Source organism: Elephas maximus, chromosome 7 (assembly GCF_024166365.1).
Source record: "Elephas maximus indicus isolate mEleMax1 chromosome 7, mEleMax1 primary haplotype, whole genome shotgun sequence".
NCBI classification, from domain to species: Eukaryota; Metazoa; Chordata; class Mammalia; order Proboscidea; family Elephantidae; genus Elephas; species Elephas maximus.
The window spans coordinates 77,480,044-77,498,724 of NC_064825.1; the positions used below are offsets into that span (position 1 = coordinate 77,480,044).

An 18,681-nucleotide genomic window follows, 5' to 3' on the forward strand; every position below is an offset into this window, starting at 1 on the left:
ATCATGTTTCTTTATCCAGTCCGTGACTCTGTCTCTTTATTGGTGCATTTAGTCCATTTACATTCAGCGTAATTATAGATAAATAAGTTTTTAGTGCTGTCATTTTGATGCCTTTTTATGTGTGTTGTTGACAATTTCATTTTTCCACATACTTTTTTTGTGCTGAGACGTTTTTCTTAGTAAATTGTGAGATCCTCATTTTCATAGTGTTTGACTTTATGTTAGTTGAGTCGTTACGTTTTTCTTGGCTTTTATCTTGAGTTATGGAGTTGTTATACCTTTTTGTGGTTACCTTATTATTTACCCCTATTTTTCTAAGTAAAAACCTAACTTGTATTGTTCTATATCGCCTTGTATCACTCTCCATCTGGCAGTTCAATGCCTCCTGTATTTAGTCCCTCTTTTTGATTATTGTGATCTTTTACCTATTGACTTCCATGATTCCCTGTTATGTGTATTTTTTTTTTTTAATCAATCTTCATTTGTTCGTTTTTGTGATTTCCCTATTTGAGTTGATATCAGGACGTTCTGTTTTGTGACCTTGTGTTGTGCTGGTATCTGATATTATTGGTTATCTGACCAAACAATATCCTTTAGTATTTCTTGTAGCTTTGGTTTGGTTTTTGTAAATTCTCTAAACTTGTATTTATCTGTAAATATCTTAATTTCGCCTTCATATTTCAGAGAGAGTTTTGCTGGATATACGATCCTTGGCTGTCAGTTTTTCTCCTTCAGTGCTCTGTATATGTCGTCCCATTCCCTTCTTGCCTGCCTGGTTTCTGCTGAGTAGTCTGAACTTATTCTTATTGATTATCCCTTGAAGGAAACCTTTCTTTTCTCCCTGGCTGCTTTTAAAATTTTCTCTTTATCTTTGGTTTTGGCGAGTTTGATGATAATATGTCTTGGTGTTTTTCTTTTTGGATCAATCTTAAATGGGGTTCGATGAGCATCTTGGAAAGATATCCTTTCGTCTTTCATGATGTCAGGGAAGTTTTGTGTCAGGAGATCTTCAACTATTTTCTCTGTGTTTTCTGTCCCCCCTCCCTGTTCTGGGACTCCAATCACCTGCAAGTTATCCTTCTTGATAGAGTGCCACATGATTCTTAGGGTTTCTTCATTTTTTTTTAATTCTTTTATCTGATTTTTTTTCAGCTATGTTGGTGTTGATTCCCTGGTCCTCCAGATGTCCCAGTCTGCATTCTGATTGCTCGAGTCTGCTCCTCTGACTTCCTATTGCGTTGTCTAATTCTGTAATTTTATTGTTACTCTTTTGGATTTCTACATGCTGTCTCTCTATGGATTCTTGCAACTTATTAATTTTTCCACTATGTTCTTGAATAATCTTTTTGAGTTCTTCAACAGTTTTATCGGTGTGTTCCTTGACTTTTTCTGCAGTTTGCTTTATTTCATTTGTGATGTCTTGAAGCATTCTGTAAATTAGTTTTTTATATTCTGTATCTGATAATTCCAGGATCGTATCTTCATTTGGGAAAGATTTAGATTCTTTTGTTTGGGGGATTGGAGAAGCTTTCATGGTCTGCTTCTTTATGTGGTTTGATATGGACTGCTTTCTCCGAGCCATCACTGAGAAACTAGTTTTTCCAGAAAATCCGCTGACTGGTACGCTGGCTCCAGGCTCTGAAAACAATCACTGCTTCCCCATATTTGTTTGTTCTCCATCTCTAAATCTGTGTTTGTTGTTCAGGGTTCGTAGATTGTTATGTATGTGATCGATTCACTTGTTTTTCCGAGTCTTTGTTGCAAGAGGGATCCGAGGTAGCGTCTACCTAGTCCGCCATCTTCGCCCCTAAATTTGATTTTTAAATGCTGAGCCTATTTTCCCTTTCCTGTATTCAGAGATTGCCTTATTGGGAGAGGGGATCTTCCATTTTCTCCTCTTTTTATAACAGGCTGCTAAATTCTTGTTCATGTTGAGAAAATCCCTGCAGACTTCCTAACACAAAGCTGAGAAGTTACCTACTATGCTGAAACCCCCGGTGACATTAATATCTCTTCAAATTGAGGTTTCAAATGAGAGTTCATTTAAAACAATTATTATGTTTGCACAAGAGTTTCCTTTAGAACCCATTTTGGAAACAGTGGTTTCACTAAAAGAACATTTTAGAATATATATTTGCAAATCTCTCTCTGAACCCATCTGATCTTTCATTTGTAAAATTTTGAAGCCATATGCATTTATTTATTCATTCATCAATTATATAACTTGTTTCAATTACATGAAAAGCATTCTGCTAGATATTGCTGGAATATGCAATGAAATGGAGCTCACAGACTAGAAGAAATGGAGCTCACAGACTAGGAATTTGTTTAGAAACAAAGCATGAACACAACTGTAAAACAAGCGAAAGTCTTCAACCCATACGAAAGATTGGAACAAACAACTGAGATTCAGAAGGGGATCAAGGAAGAATGCATGTGGAGGATGTTGAGTTTGTTATTTTAAGTATTTCCATTGTTTATTTTCCTACAGTTAAAAACAATCCTGTATTTTCACTACTAATGCCTGTAATATCTATCAGTGTACAAACCTACTGAACTTTGTAAATTGTAAAGAAAAAAAAGTTATATAAAAAGTGATATTTTATATGATACATCCTTTGAGCTAAACCTGAAAACTCGGCAACGAAGACTCAGTCTCATTTCTGAGGGCAACAATTGGGAAACCTTCCCATGTGGATATTTAGCATTTAAATTTAGAAGTAGAAGTCATGTCACTGGACATGTATACACTCCTTTGAGGTCATCTGTTGGAGCGTTCATTTCTTTTGTTCCTGTTTTACTCTTCCATACTTATAAACAAAAATGAAAATCCATAAAATTGGACCAATAACATCATGAAGAATGGTGAAGAAATTGCAGTTGTCAAGGATTTCATTCTTCTTGGATCCAAAATCAATGCCTTTGGAAGCAGCAATCAAAAAAATCAAGCGAACATATTGCATTGGGCAAATCTACTGCAAAAGACCTCTTTAAACTGTTAAAAAGCAAAGACGTCAACCTGAGGACTAGGTGCGCCTGACCCAAGCCCTGATATTTTCAATTGCCTTATATGCATATGAAAGCTGGACAATGAATAAGGAAGACTGAAGAAGAATTGACACATTTGAATTGTGGTGTTGGTGAAGAATACTGATGTTTCCTGGACTGCCAGAAGAACAAACAGGTTTATCTTGGAAGAAGTACAGCCAGAATTCTCCTTAGAAGTAAGGGTAGAGAGACTTTGTCTCACTTACTTTGGACATGTCATCAGGAGGAACCGATCGCTGGAAAAAGCCATCATGTTTGGTAAAGTAGAGTGTCAGCAAAAAAGAGGAAGACCCTCAATGAGATGAACAGACACAGTGCCTGCACCAACAGGCTCAAACATAGCAACCATTACGAGGATGGAGCAGGACCTAGCAATGTTTCATTCTGTTATGCCTAAGGTCACTATGAGTCAGAGCCTCCTCGAAGGCACCTAACACCACTACCAACATACTTACAAAAGGCTTTTTGATGCTGTTTCTCTTCCTAAGAAATACTTTCAATATGGAAAAAACAAATATTTCCAATGAAACGAGTGGCAGCTAAACTATTGCCCAGATTTTTCGAGGTAGTGTTCCTTGAAAAATCTAACCACTTTAAACTATTGTGTCACCTTTCTAGTGTCAATATTTATTTGCCAGTATGATAATTGACTCTAGGTCACACACACACACACACACACACACTTTCTTTTTTCTTTTAGGGCATTAATTCTGTTCTTACTATTATCAGGCCATAAACCAAAACAATAGCCTCAATTGCCAGTAATTATAATCTATGCATCTAGGATGACAGAGGAGTCAGGCTTACTGGAAATACAATGTCACTAGCTAGCAATAGAGATCACTGTAAGCTTATTAATTTAGTTTTATTTCTTTCTTCTCTTCTGAATGCCAGTTAGGTATTAGATTTTTTTCTTATGTGCTTTAGACACACGTTTTTACACAATACTCAAATAGGTGGCTTTTTTTCCCCCTCCTATTTTAACTCTCAAGATTCAGCAGGATTAACTACAGGAGGAAAAGAAGTTCTAATCTAGATGCTTTAAAATCTTGTTCCTTATCATACGTGCCCAATTTTAAGCTGGCTAGTCATTCAGTATCGTCCTAAGCAATTCACTTGTCTAGGCAAACAGTTATAAGGAATGTTTTGAAGGGCGACTTTGTAGCTAGTACTTTAAAAAAAAAAAAAAAAAAAATACTAGGCCCTAAAGGAGTATTAATAAAACTACTCATTTCTAATGGTGGCAAAAGAATTGAGGCATGAAACAATACTGAGGCTCTTAAGTGCTAATGTTTGTTGTGTATATTTTAAGCTCTTTGGGAAATGGCTAGCAATGATAGCCAGTGAGGCCAGGACAGATTCCTGTCAAAGCAGTGTGACTTTGGATCAGTTGCTTAACTCTCCTGAGATTTAGTGTTTCCATCTATAAAAGAAAAGAGTTAGCCTGTTGTAAAGTAGCAACCTACTATATAGTGCTAAGCTGTAAATATATTAGGATTTGAGTAAAGAAAGGACATTTTGGGTGAAAGGAACAACTTGAATAAAACCAATCTGAAACTTTCACTTTTGTTCTTACATAACTGGGTGCTAGAATTTAACAAATAAATCACTATGACTATAGTTTATACAGAATTTATTAAATACTTAAACATTACTGAAATATTAAAATCTAAAAGTAAAGAGAGCATTAGCCTAATTCACCGTTTTTATAAAAACAGTGTTCAATTACTTCTTTGTCTTTTTCTTTGTCCTTTATGTCCCCTCTTCTTGAATATCTGTAGGGCCAATATTGGAAGCCATCAGAACCTCCCAGTCCTGTCAATGAAAGATACATACTTCACAAGAACTGGGCTCGGTTTTCCTATTTTTACAAGGAGCAGCCTTTAAATTTGATTAGGTAAGTTTCTTATACAAGGATGAGGCTGATTAAAACTTGATGATGTAATTTTTATTGAAAATGGCATCATATTCTTTTCTTTTTTACTACTGTTTTCACCCACTACATTTCACAGCTTCTCAAGTTTCATATCAACACCTTGATCAGTATTTCACTGAAAGGCAGAATGTTGTACCAGAATCTCTGGGAGAGGCAATAGAAATAGCACAGTGGTTAAGAGGCCAGGCGTTAGTATTATCTAGGCTTGATTCGAATCCACATTCTGCCTCTTAGAAGCTAGATGAACCTAGTCAAGTTACTTAACCCCTGTGAGGCTAACTTTTCTCTGCTTAAAAATGGGAATAACAATAGAACTTACCTTACGGGGTTATTTGGTATTAAATGAAATATGTGTATTTTTTAGCAAAGGGGCTAGTAATTAGGTGTTTAATAAATATTAGATTTTTTTTCCATCGTATATTTTCTAATAGCATCCTGGAATTTTGAAGATAGCAGAAAGGTTGTGTATGGATATTTGTGTATATGTGTTGACCTCAGAGAGCTGTGAAGATGATCTGTGACTCAATTCTTTTAGACAGTTTCATTAACTAAAGCAAGCATACTCTGGTTGCATGTCCCTGTTTTGAGCAATAGCAATACTACTTATACAGAGAATGTTAGGAGACACCTGTTATGATTTCGCTACAGGAACAATCAGATTACAGACCCTTTGCTATTATAGGCTGTATTTTTCAGTTGATGATTTATGCTTGTACTGCTCTGCTTGCACAGCATCACAGCATCCGTTTTAAGAGACTGATTCTGATGCATCCATCCAAATCATTGAAATGTTGTCTCAATAGATAGTTTAAGGAGAACAAGAGGAGAAATTAAAAAAAAAAAAAAAAAGACACCTAGCATACATAAGTTGATGCTTTCTGTAAATCATTTGCTTTATGTGAACTCTTTTTAGATGGATGTTTTAATTGTTTTGAATAGTGGTCTTTTTTTTTTTTTTTGCATTATAAAAATAGCACAAGTTTATCAAAAAATTTCAAGTAACAAAGACATATGCAAAGTTTTAAGTGAAATTCCACCTCCATCACACTCCACAGAAGTAACTACTCTTGACTCAGTAGTATCCATTCAGTCATATTTTTGTGTGGTGTGTCCGGGCATGGACCATCAACACCAAATTTACCTCCAAAGATTGTGGGTGTTGAGAGGCTGAAGAAAGAGGCAGGCAACACCAGGGTAGGAGTAAAGGAGTTTGTAAGGGACACTTACATACAAGCTCAAGGCCAAGTCCTGGGTGGCTGCAGGACCAGAGCAGATCTCAGCACCCCACAGTGGGAGGGCAGAGGTTTTATAGTGGTGGTGGACATAGTGGCTGTATGCCAGGGGCTTACATAAGGATGACTTAGCAAACCGCAGTGAGCTAGCAAACCACATGAGGACACTCATGTTCAGCCTCATAAAACTTGTTTCCCTTTCAGTGCACCCCTCAAAGCCAGCTTTCACAGTCTGGCACACTCCCCTTCTTGTACCATAGTATGAAAGACTCTGTTCCTTCCCCACCAGGAAAAGATATAGAAGTGGGGTTGGCCAGGTGGTGCCCGTGAATGTGCAAGAGACACAGAAAGTTAGTGTGTGCCCAGAAGAGGGGGAAGGCTTCACTGAAAAGGAGAAGGAACCAGGAAAGAGAAGGCGACCCAATTCCCAGCCTCCTTATCAGAGAATGCTCTGGGTCAGGGCCTTTACTTAGGCAGTGTTCACGGAAGGTACAGAGGCAGACCATTCTCCCAACTGTCCAACCCTCAACTTCCATCAGGATGCCAGGAAAAGAAGCAAAGCAGTACCAAGTCTTCGTATACCCATCACCCATTTTGGACATTGAGCTGCATGTCTGTGGTTTGGCGTATAAGTCTGTTGGATGTTACATCTGTGCATCATTTGAGGCAGCATTTACTGAGGCTCACTAGGACGACTGTTCCCAGCAGATTCCTCAGGCCTGCTTGGAGGAGAGATTCCAACTAGCCCTCCCAGCTATGGCTTAATACAAGCCAACTAAATAAAATAAAGCCAACTAATCTTACGTATGATTTCCAGCATCCTGTGGTTGTCCTCCATTTTGTGATTGTAATTTTATGTTTAAAAGGCTTAGAGTGGGATTGTAACACCGCCCTTATTCAGGTCACCTCCCTGATCCAAGGTAAAGGGAGTTTCCCTGGGGTGTGGTCTGCACCACCTTTTATCTCTCAAGAGATAAAAGGGAAGCAAGCAGAGAGTTGGGGACCTCATACCACCAAGAAAGAAGCACTGGGAGCAGAGCGTGTCTTTTAGATGTGGGGTTCCTGCACAGAGAAGCTCCTAGTCTAGGGGAAGATTGATGAGAAAGACCTTCCTCCAGAGCCGATAGAGAGAGAGAAAACCTTTCCCTGAATTTGGACTTTTAGCCAGCTTTACTGTGAGAAAATCAACTTTTCTTTGTTAAAACCGTCCACTTGTGGTATTTGTGTTATAGCAGCACTAGATCACTAAGACAGTTCCCAAAAGGGCAGGTTATATAAATTTAGTGATATAAAAACACATTAAGTCTCAGTGCTGGTTTATCAGTAATATCTTTCTAACAGTTGCTTATTTTCTTTTATAACAAAGAAGAGCTCCATATAGGTTAAATAAAATAGCTTTAATTTTTCTCATCCTATTGTGATTATTTTCTATTTTTATCAAGTTATACTGCTTTTCCATTTCAATAGTGAACTAATTTTTCAAAAATAAATTTAAAGTGTTTTTAACAGAAAATTTAATGTAAAGAATTGATAACTAGATACAAAGTTGTTAACTAAGAAACTGTAAAGGCAAAAAAGATGGTGCAAGCAGAAAGATGCCTATTCAATTAGAAAGGAATTTTGAAAACTGAAGAAGTGTTCGAATGGAATTAATATTAAAAATGAGAAAAATATTTCAGAATCTTCTTACTGGGAAATGGAGTTTATATATACCCTTTATGTTCAAAATTGCCTTCTTTTTAGCATTATGGAAATTACTATTTATATTAAGTGCTCTTATAGAATTATATAGAGCAGGCTATTAGAACTCCAAAACGATCCTATCTATCTATCTACCTAGGGATCGGTCTTAGTTACTTCATGCTACCATAACAAAAATAACTCAAGTGGGTAGCTTTAAAAAACAGAATTTTATTTTCTCACAGTCTTGTAGGCTAGAAGTCCAAATCAGGTTGTCAGTATGGCTATACTCTCTCTCTCTCTGTGGGCTGAAGGGGAAGATCCTTGTCTCTTTCAGCTTCTGTAGCCTGGGCTTTTCTTAACATTCCTTGTACTGCAGATGTATTTTCATATTGAGTCTTCCGCCATGTATGTCTCTGTGTCTATTCTGCTCTTTTTATAAAACACCACTCAGAAGGGATTAAGTAGGACCCACCTTACTCCCACATGGACCATTAACATAACAAAAAACCGTATTTCTAAACACAGTCACATTCATAGGCATAGGTGTTAGGCCTTCAACATATCTTTTGGAGGACACAATTCAATCCATAGCAGAAAATGTGGGAAGACTTCACAGATTTGGTAAACTGAGTTCTATATAAATAAAAAGTGAAAATAACCAGGCTAAAACAAAACAATATAAACAACAACAAAAAAGCCTGGTTTTCTGAGGCGGAGAAAGCTATATTCTCTGGTTACTTGAGAGATTTTATTTAAAAAAAAAAAAAAAAGAAAAAATACCCAGAACTTGATTTTGTGATTTGAACATTTATCACTTTTCAGCTCTTTGTAAGGCAAGAACTAAGCTGTATATTTTGTAGACCTTTTATTAAGTAGCTGTTTCCAATTTCTCAGTCTGCTCCCTATCTCACAGATCAGAGATCCAAACTTGGAGGAAGATAGAAGTATATACATACAACCACTCTCACCTAGTGTGGTCAGAGTACTTTCTTAAGTTATAGAAAGAGAAGTAGAGCAAAAACCCATGCAGATTACAAATGTGATTCTTATTTGTTAAAATTAATTTCTAGAAGTTACTTTGCAGAATATTCTGCAGTTAATTTCAGAAACATTTAAATTGTCTTTAGAATTTAGAAACCCTTCAGAGTACCTTATTATTTCAAAATTAAAACATAAGTTACACTCAGTTGACTTCCTACTTTTAAGTGTTATCTTTGTGTGTGTGTTATCTCTTTTAATCCTTACAACAATTCTTTAAAACAGGTATCATCCTATGTTTAAAGATTAGTAAATGAAACTTAGAGAGTTTAGTGACTTTCCCAAAATTACATAGTTAGAAAGCAACAGAGCTAAAATTAAAATCTCAGCATGCCTGAATATAAAACCAGGACTCTTGGGACCATACCACTCTTCCAGATGCTGATTCTAATTTTACCCTCTTTCACAGGAGATATTATGGAGAAAAAATTGGCATCTATTTTGTCTTTCTTGGATTTTATACAGAAATGCTGTCCTATGCAGCTGTAGTTGGCTTAGCTTGTTTTATTTACGGCTTATTATCAATGGAAGGTGACTCAAGCAGGTAAGTGTAATGGAGTTCCCCAGATAGGGAAAATGCCTCAAGCTTATGCTAATTGAAATTATTATTATTATTTCTCTCGTATTTGCTTCAGAATGTTTCCTTACAGCCACAGATAACTGATATTTCTATGACCACAGGCTGTGTAGTATGAAAAAGGCCCAATCACAGCAGTTGCTCTCATCTGGCATTTTGTGGAAAATCTGTTTTAATATCAGCTCTAAAGACTCTGTTCCTCATGGCATGACTTGAGCTACTATAGAATTGCCTCCTCATTGACCACCTGTATATAAGAAGCTGTAGAAATAGTTTTTCTGATAAGAACAGCTTTGGACTTTCACCCAAACACAAATCACTTTAAAGTAACACCACTGTTCCCCTGCAGCCGTGAAATCTGTGACCCTGAAATTGGAGGTCAGATCCTCATGTGCCCACTCTGTGACCAACTGTGTGATTACTGGAGACTGAATACTACGTGTTTGGCCTCAAAGGTAAGTATGCATTGTGCTATGTTGAAAAGACTTGGAATTTTTCTCTTTCTGTATTGTGTTTGGTACTAAGTAGTCTTTGTGATGTTGCTGCTTTTACAGTTCTCCCATTTATTCGACAATGAGTCAACAGTGTTCTTTGCAATATTCATGGGAATTTGGGGTAAGTATATAGTCTCATGACAACCAGCTTTTTCATATTATATGTTTTATGGCCCATCCATATATTATGTATGAATAGCATATATTACACACCAAAGATGGTTTTAGATCTCTGTGACTTTGCTGCCATCAATACATTGACGAAGTGTGGCCTAAGCTTTGGTTTGCAAAAATCTCTCTTAAAACTTCTACTCATTTCTCTAAGATGCTCTTTTTGAAGCTTAAAATGTATTTTGTTCACACTATCTCCCAGTGCCATGGTAAAAACAGGTCAATAAGTACTTAATTCAGGAGAGACTAAATATAAATATTTGATTGCTGGAGGATATTGAGTTATGGGTAGAAATTGGAACAAAGATAGAAACTATTTTTGAGTGTTAATAGGTCAATTTTTAAGCCTACATTTCTCATGTTTCTTTCTAGTTCTAGATTCCATTTCCATTTATAAATCTTTCATATTAAGTGGAGCACCCCTTAACTTTGGAAATGCCCCAGTGCTTCACTTTTTTCATTTCAGATGAGAAGTAGAAGTGTCATAAAGTTTTTCCTTCATCATTGAGGAAAATATATTTGTAAGAATAACTCAGCAAGAGAAGTCCTATAGATTAGTCTAAAATGTGTCCCAAAACTCAGTGTAGACTTTTCTTTCCACTTAAAACAAGTCTTTGGGACAACCGAGTCTCCACATGCAAAATAATGAAGCTGGACTCATACCTCATACCGTATATGAAGATTAACTCAAAATGAATCAGTGACCTAAATGTAAAAACCAAAACCATAAAACTCCTAGAAGGAAACAGGGATTATGCTGCAGGGCCTAGTTTTCAACAATGGATTTTTAGATAGAACACCAAAAGAACGAGCAACAAAAGAAAAAAAAAAAAATAGATAAATTGAACTTCATCAAAATTAAAAACTTTTGTGCATCAGAAAACTTTATTAAGGAAGTGAAGAGACAATGTACAGAATGGAGAAAATATTTGTTAACCATATATTGGATAAGGGTTTAATATCCAGAATATATTAAAAGCTACAACTCAACAACAAAAAAGACAAACAACCTAATTTAAAAGTAGGCAAAGGACTTGAATAGACATTTCTCCAAAGAAGACATACAAATGCCAATAAACACCTGAGAAGATTCTCAGTGTCATTAGTCATTAAGGAAATGCAAATGAAAACAATGAGATACACTTCACACCCACTAAGATGGCTGTTATCAGAAAAATGGAAAATAACAAGTGCAAATGAGTATATGGAGAAATTGCAGCACTCATCTATTACTGGTGGAACGTAAAATGGTCCAACCATTGTGGAAAACAGTTTTGTGGTTCCTCAAAAACATAGTTACCATATGACCTAGCACTTACACTCCTAGGTATACATCCAAAAGTTTTGAAAACAGGGACTCAAACAAATATTTGTATACCAGTATTATTTGCGATATCATTCACAATAGCCAAAAGGTGGAAACAACCCCTGTGTCCATCAATAGATGAATGGATAAATAAAATATGATATACGCATACAATGGAATACTATTCAGCCATAAAGAAAAATGAAGTTCTGATATATGCCATAATGTCAATGAGCTTGAAAACACCCTGAGTAAAATTAGTCATACATAAAATGACAAATATTGTATAATCCCACTTATATAAAATATCTAGAAGAGGCAAATGCATCAAGGCAAAAGTTTATTAGTGGTTACCAGGGGCTGGGGGAGTGAAAATAGGGAATTATTACTTAATGTGTACTCAGTTTCAGTTTAGGGTGATTTAAAATTTTGGAAATGGATAACAGTGATGATTACACAACATGGTGAATGTAATTAATGTCATTGAATTATACACTTAAAAATGGTTAAAATGGTAAATTTTTTGTTGCATATATTTTACCACAATAATTTTTTTTAACAAACACCAAAAAAAAAAAAAAAACCACTGCCGTTGAGTTGCTTCCGACTCATAGCAGCCCTACAGGACAGAGCAGAACAGCCCCATAGGCATTCCAAGGAGTGGCTGGTGGAGTCAAACTACTAACCTTTTGGTTAGCAGCCAAGCTCTTAATCGCTGTGCCACCGGGGCTTCTTAACAAGTACAAATATGTACATTTCAAAACTTGGAAAGTATAGCATTATACAGGCAGAAAGACACCACAATTTTTGTGTGTGTGTACAAAGCAGAGGAAATCCCTCTGCTTGGCTGTTACGGTCTAAGGAAAGAAGCCTAGATAACTTTATGGAGCAAGAGCTATAGATGTGAAGAGAGAATAGAAGACAGAGAAATCATACGAAGAATTCATTAGCACTCTTAGGTTTGGTATATTGGTGTATGGGCATCTCTTTGTTGTGAGGCTGCCAAATCCTGCCTTATCACTACTTAGAATCAAAAGTGAATGAATGGTAGAAAAACTTGGAAGGAGACAGCGGTGATAGTAGCACAATTAACGTCAATGAATTGTAAATGTAAAAAGTGTTGAAAATGCAAATATTTTGTTATATATATATATATTCATACACACTTAGCACAATAAAAAAGTAAATAGTAAGTACACAAATTCCAATAAATGTAATAGTTTTCCTTTGTTCTATTGAGAGAGATGGTGTGCCAACACCAGCTTTATATTTTATGACAAATAGAGGAACAGCCATATGTGAAACACCCATCAACCCTATAAAGTGAATATTATAAACAGGCTCTGCCATCAGTTAATTTTTACAGAAAAGTTTATTGTAGCAGTGAATTGATTTAGCTTTGGCTTTTTAGTGTCTTGATCACATTCTATGAAAACAGAACTTCAGGGACACTTCTGTTAGTATGATTTCTGGTAAACCATTGAGCTGAATCAAATTATGCATTTGTAGAGTAGGTGTTAGGAAAACAGTCCAGATTTTAAAGGACGGCACTAGTCCAAGGGGTTGAGGTCTGAAAATAGTCAATGCTGTGGTTGGTAGTGGAAGGTAGGAAGTGCTTTTCTTTCTTTCTTTTTTTTTTTTTTTGGTTTGTTTATAATGAAAATACATACCCACGATAAAAAAATTCAAACAATATATAGAAGCTGAAAGAAAAAAATTAAAAATTACCTGAAATTTAATTACTATTTTGGCAATAATTTTTTAGGATCTTTCTCTATATGTGTATGTACCTGCATATAATTTTACATATTATACATGGTTTTAAGCCTGATGTTTTTTATATAACAAATACTGCCTGATGGAACACCTTCCATATCAATAAATATGTAGGCATGATTTGCCAAAGATGGCAGCTTAGTCAGACACGCCATGCCGTCCCTCTACTGCAAAGACCCAAATAACCAAGTGAAACAGATGTGGGTGACAATCCTGGAACACCGAACATCAAAAGGAAGGATAAAGAATTAAATCTAACACTGATTGGAGGAAGAAACTGAACAAAGGCAGTGAGTGAGGAGTAATACAGAACGGATGTGCCCTGCCAGCCACCCTGGCACAACGTGGCCATCTTGAGACAAAGCCAGGATCAATCCTGGCTGAGGAGCTCAAGAAGGCAACTTCACGGAGTTCCCAGTAAGAGACAGATAAACTGTGTAGACATAAGCAGAGTGAAGCAAGGTGAGCAGATATGATCCAGATCTAAGGAAGGAGGGTGAGAGCTCCAGGGTTCCTGGCATCCACAGATTAGAGAGAGAGCCAGGATCCAGAGACTGCCCTACTTACCAGTGGTGGTCCAGGACCATTAGGGTGGGTGGCACACAGGAAGAAATAGATCCATAGAGTGTCAGCAAGAGGGTCCCCCACATGACCTGATTCAGGACAGCCCCCCACCTGCTTGTACTTGGTCGGGGCCAGGCCTGGATTGTTGGCTGCAGCCAATGGGAAGTGATCAAGCACCCACATCAGGCTCCCACTCCTCCCACCCTCCTGATCATTAGCCACAAGAATTTCTATGCCTCTGCCACCCTGCCTGCCTGGGGACCATAACGCATGCCCCTTCTCCCCCCCACACACACCCCTGCCTGCTGACGCAGCGAGTGGTGGAGAATAAGCTCCCATACCCCTGCTCACATGCCATCCAGCCCATCAGTCAATTCAGTGAGCAGTGGAGAGCATGATCTCCTCATGCCCGCTTGCCCAACGACCAGCCCCACCAGTCGACCTGGTGAACAGTGAGAACATGATCTCAGTGTGCGTGCTCTTCCGCCACCCACACCCTCTGACCCAGCAAATGGTGGAAAGCATGCATCTGCACCCCTGTTTGCCTGCCATCCACCACAGTCTGCCAACCTAGTGAGCAGTGGGGAGCATTTTCTCACACCCCCACTCACCCGTCACGACCCCCACCCTCTGAACTGATGAGTGGTGGAGTGTGTACTCCCGCACCCCTGCTTGTCCACCACCTACCATTGCCCACCAACTCGGCAAGTGATGGAGAGCGAAATCCCATGCTCCTGCTACCCACCCCTGCTGCTGACCCAGCAAGTGGCAGAGAGAGCATTCCTGCGTGCCTGTGCACATGCCGCCACCCCACCGCTGCCCTGTCAAGGAAACGAGAGCACACTCCCGTGCTCCTCCTTGCCCCACATACCTGCTGCACCATCCACTCTTTGAGTGCCATCACCCATTCCTGTGCTGCTGGACCTACAAGAGGCAGTGGCCAAAGCCTGCCCAGCCCACCCCTCAGCTGCCCCACACGACCACTGAACAGAGACCAATAAACAATGACAAACTTAAAATGAAAAGAGGGAATAAATGGTGTAGTTATGGAACTTCCATATGGAGAGGAAGTCAAGGTGATATCAAGAAATAACAGACTCTTAAATTTAGGAAGATAATGGTAAATTTCAGAGTAACCACAAAATTAATAAACCTACTGGGAAAACATTAATTAAATTAATAAACCTACTGGAAAAATATTAGACGACACAGGAGGCATCAAAAAAAGATGGAAGGAATACACAGAGTCATTATACCAAAAAGAATTGTCAACATTCAACCATTTCAGGAGGTAGCATATGATCAGGAACTGATCGTACTAAAGGAATAGGTCCAAGCTGCACTGAAGGCATTGGCGAAAAACAAGGCTTCAGGAATTGATGAAATACCAGTTGAGATGTTTCAAGAAATGGATGCAGCACTGGAAGTGCTCACTCGTCTATGCCAAGAAATTTGGAAGACAGCTATCTGGCCAACCGACTGGAAGAGAGCCTATTTCCAAGAAAGGTGAACCAACCAAATGCGGAAATTATCGAACAGTATCACACACAAGTAAAATTTTGCTGAAGAGCATTCAAAAGTGGCTGCAGCAATATATTGACAGGGAACTGCCAGAAATTCAAGGTGGATTCAGAAGAGGACATGGAACCAGGGATAGCATTGCTGATGTTAGATATATACTTGTTGAAAGCAGAGAATATCAGAAAGATGTTTACCTGTGTTTCATTGACTATGCAAAGGCATTTGACTATATGGATCATAACAAACTATGAATAGCATTGCAAAGAATGAGAATTTTGGAACACTTAATTGTGCATATGAGGAACCTGTACATAGATCAAGAGGCAGTTGTTTGAACAGAACAAGGGGATACTGCATAGTTTAAAGTCAGGAATGGTGTGCCTCAGGGTTGTATCCTTTCATCATGCTTATTCAATCTGCATGCTGAGCAAATAATTCAAGAAGCTGGACGATATGAAGAAAAAGGGGGCATCAGGATTGGGGGAAGACTCATTAACAACCTGCATTATGCAGATGAAACAACCTTGCTTGCTGAAAGTGAAGAGGACTTGAAGCAATTACTGATGAAGATCGAAGACCACAGCCTTCAGTATGGATTACACCTCAACATAAAGGAAACAAAAGTCCTCACAACTGGACCAATAAGCAATATCATGATAAATGGAGAAAAGATTGAAGTTGTCAAGGATTTCATTTTTCTTGGATCCACAATCACTACCCATGGAAGCAACAGTCAAGAAAATCAAAAGACACATTGCATTGGGCAAATCTACTGCAAAAGACCTCTTTAAAGTGTTGAAAAGATGTCACCTTGAGAACTAAGGTCTGTCTGACTCAAGCTGTCGCGTTTTCAAATGCCTTATGCATGTGAAAGCTGGACGATGAATAAAGAAGACTGAAGAAGAATTGATGCCTTTGAATTGTGGTGTTGGTGAAGAATATTGAATATACCATGGACTGCCAAAAGAATGAACAAATCTGTCTTGGAAGAAGTAGATTTTTTAAAAATATAATTTTGTTGGGTAAAAAGAGGTAGGAAATATATTCTAGTGATGGAACAATCTGTTTTGAGGACTAACTTCCAACAGCTCCAACACTGTGCCTTCAGTGTCATGAATTATCTCCAAGAGTCCCTTTAAGGTGAAGTTTTTTGCTGTCATCACTTCCCCTGGGACAACTTCATCCTTTTTGTGATGACTACTTTCCTCATCTATGTTGACAAGTTCACCTTCACTAAGCTCCACTGGCTGTGTATAGAGAGTCTCAACTTTCCCACACCCAGTTATTTCATCTATAACTCCATTTATGTTTGATTTGAATTTCATTGCAGCATTATCACTTTTCATTTCTTTGATGCACTTTCATCTTTGTTGGCCAATTCCCTCTTTTAATTATCCATCTTTCTAAAATGTCATGTGAGTTTTTTACTGGGAGACAAGAAAACAACACAACTGTGTGCTTTGCTGTGTGTACGTGAACTGAATAACGTGCAGTGACCAACGTTGAAACTTTCAACAGACTTTGAAAGAAATTGTGTGATTGGTCATTTATCATGATGTACCTCTATTATTTATGCAGTGATTTGTGGACTGAATAAGTAACAGTGAATTTTGTATTTTATGTATTTACACTTAGTGTATCATGGTAACTGAAATTTGAGTCATGTTTTCAAAAGACTGGTGGTATTTAATCTGTGGAAATGGAAATCCATGCCTGCATATTGGAAACATGCCAAGCAAGGACTGCTTGTATTTCATAATGTGTAAAGGAATAAAATAAATGAACTGGAGGACACGTAACTGAATATATGAGCAAATGAACAAACTAAAAGCTTTAGCGGTCAAGCGATCAATGTATCTGCATTGTAAACACAGGATATTTGAAACAAAGAGACCACTTAGATGACTGTAATGATACCTGAAGCAAAATATAATTAGGGCTTTAAAAATGTGCAGATAGAATCCTTAGTTCCTCACAATTATTTAAGAGGTAGGAATAAGTCAGAGGAAACATTCAAAGCCGAATCTTTAATATTTGATAAAATTATAAGTTCATACTGCTTGTATTAGTATTCTATTCCTAGATGTATACCTAACAGAAAGGCATGTGAATGTCCACCAAAAGGCATATACAACAATTTTTATGGGAGCATCATTTGTCATAGCAAAAGAAAAACTAGAAACAACCCAATTATGCCTCAACCAGGCATAGATAAACAGAATTACAGTTTAGTCACACAATAGAATGTTATAGGGCAATGAAAGTGAGTGAAATTTTGCCATGTACAGCAGCACGACTGTAATTTATAAATATACCTAGGCATGGAAATGATGCTAAGTTAATATGCAATTTTTTTAAAACTACTTTCAGTATGACATCGTTTATGTTTAAATTAAAAGACAGGTAAAACTAATCTATGAGATTATAAGTCAGGATCCTGGCTACCTTCATGTCTTAGAAGAGTCACAAAGGAGGGCTTCTGGGGTCCTGGTCATGTTTTATATGGGTGCTAGTCACGTGATGTTCACTTTGTGAAAGTTCTTTGGCCTGTACGTTTGTGTTTTATGCACTTATTCTGCAAATATGTAATTCTTCAATTAAAACTTTATTACAAAATAGATTTTGCTGGGGAATAACTTATGTTTTCCCTAAACATGCTTGGTACTTCCCTAAGGCTGATAAAGTGGTACAGTTGCATGAATGCATTCAGTAAAAGACTCATGCCAACAAAACCTAGACGTTTAGTAAAAAATTAAGCTTCTGTACAACCTCAAGTTATCTGAATGAAGAAGGTAATGTGCCTGAAAAAAAACTTCTTGCTTGGATTACTGTCTAAGAAATTAACTTGAATTTTCGTAAATTTTCATAATAGGCAATTTTTGTAAATGAGTTATTTCAAAATATTTCTCTATATGATTACGCAAACCTTAAATTTTTTGTAATTTTACTATGAAATATAACAATGACAAAGTAGCCACTTGAAAAATATGAACCATCATGCGACAAATGATTAAAATGGAGAGAAGTAGAAAAAATAGAGTTACTATTAAGTTTACCTTTCTATCACCTGGTTGTTTTCACGTGTCTTCCCACCTATAGTCACACTATTTTTGGAGTTTTGGAAACAGCGACAAGCCAAGCTGGAATATGAGTGGGACATGGTAGACTTTGAAGAGGAACAGCAGCAGCTTCAGCTGAGACCTGAGTTTGAAGCCATGTGTAAACACAGGAAATTGAATGCAGTGACTAAGGTAACTTAGGCAACGTGAAATGGGCGGCGTATTCAAATGTATACACTGTTCTGGTTTGCCTCTCAAATAATGATGCACATTTTA

At 37.4% G+C, this 18,681-nt stretch overlaps 1 protein-coding gene across 2 annotated transcripts in view; it reads left to right on the forward strand.

Annotated features, from left to right (window-relative positions):
* The window catches only part of ANO5 (anoctamin 5), a 98,138-nt gene that overhangs the window by 50,865 nt on the left and 28,592 nt on the right, over positions 1–18,681 (forward strand). For both annotated transcript variants that reach the window (XM_049890715.1, XM_049890716.1), the window contains exons 9-13: positions 4,830–4,945; positions 9,347–9,481; positions 9,864–9,969; positions 10,069–10,129; positions 18,446–18,597. In XM_049890715.1, coding sequence (XP_049746672.1) covers positions 4,830–4,945; positions 9,347–9,481; positions 9,864–9,969; positions 10,069–10,129; positions 18,446–18,597 — 570 coding nt within the window. The remainder of the gene's footprint in view (positions 1–4,829; positions 4,946–9,346; positions 9,482–9,863; positions 9,970–10,068; positions 10,130–18,445; positions 18,598–18,681) is intronic.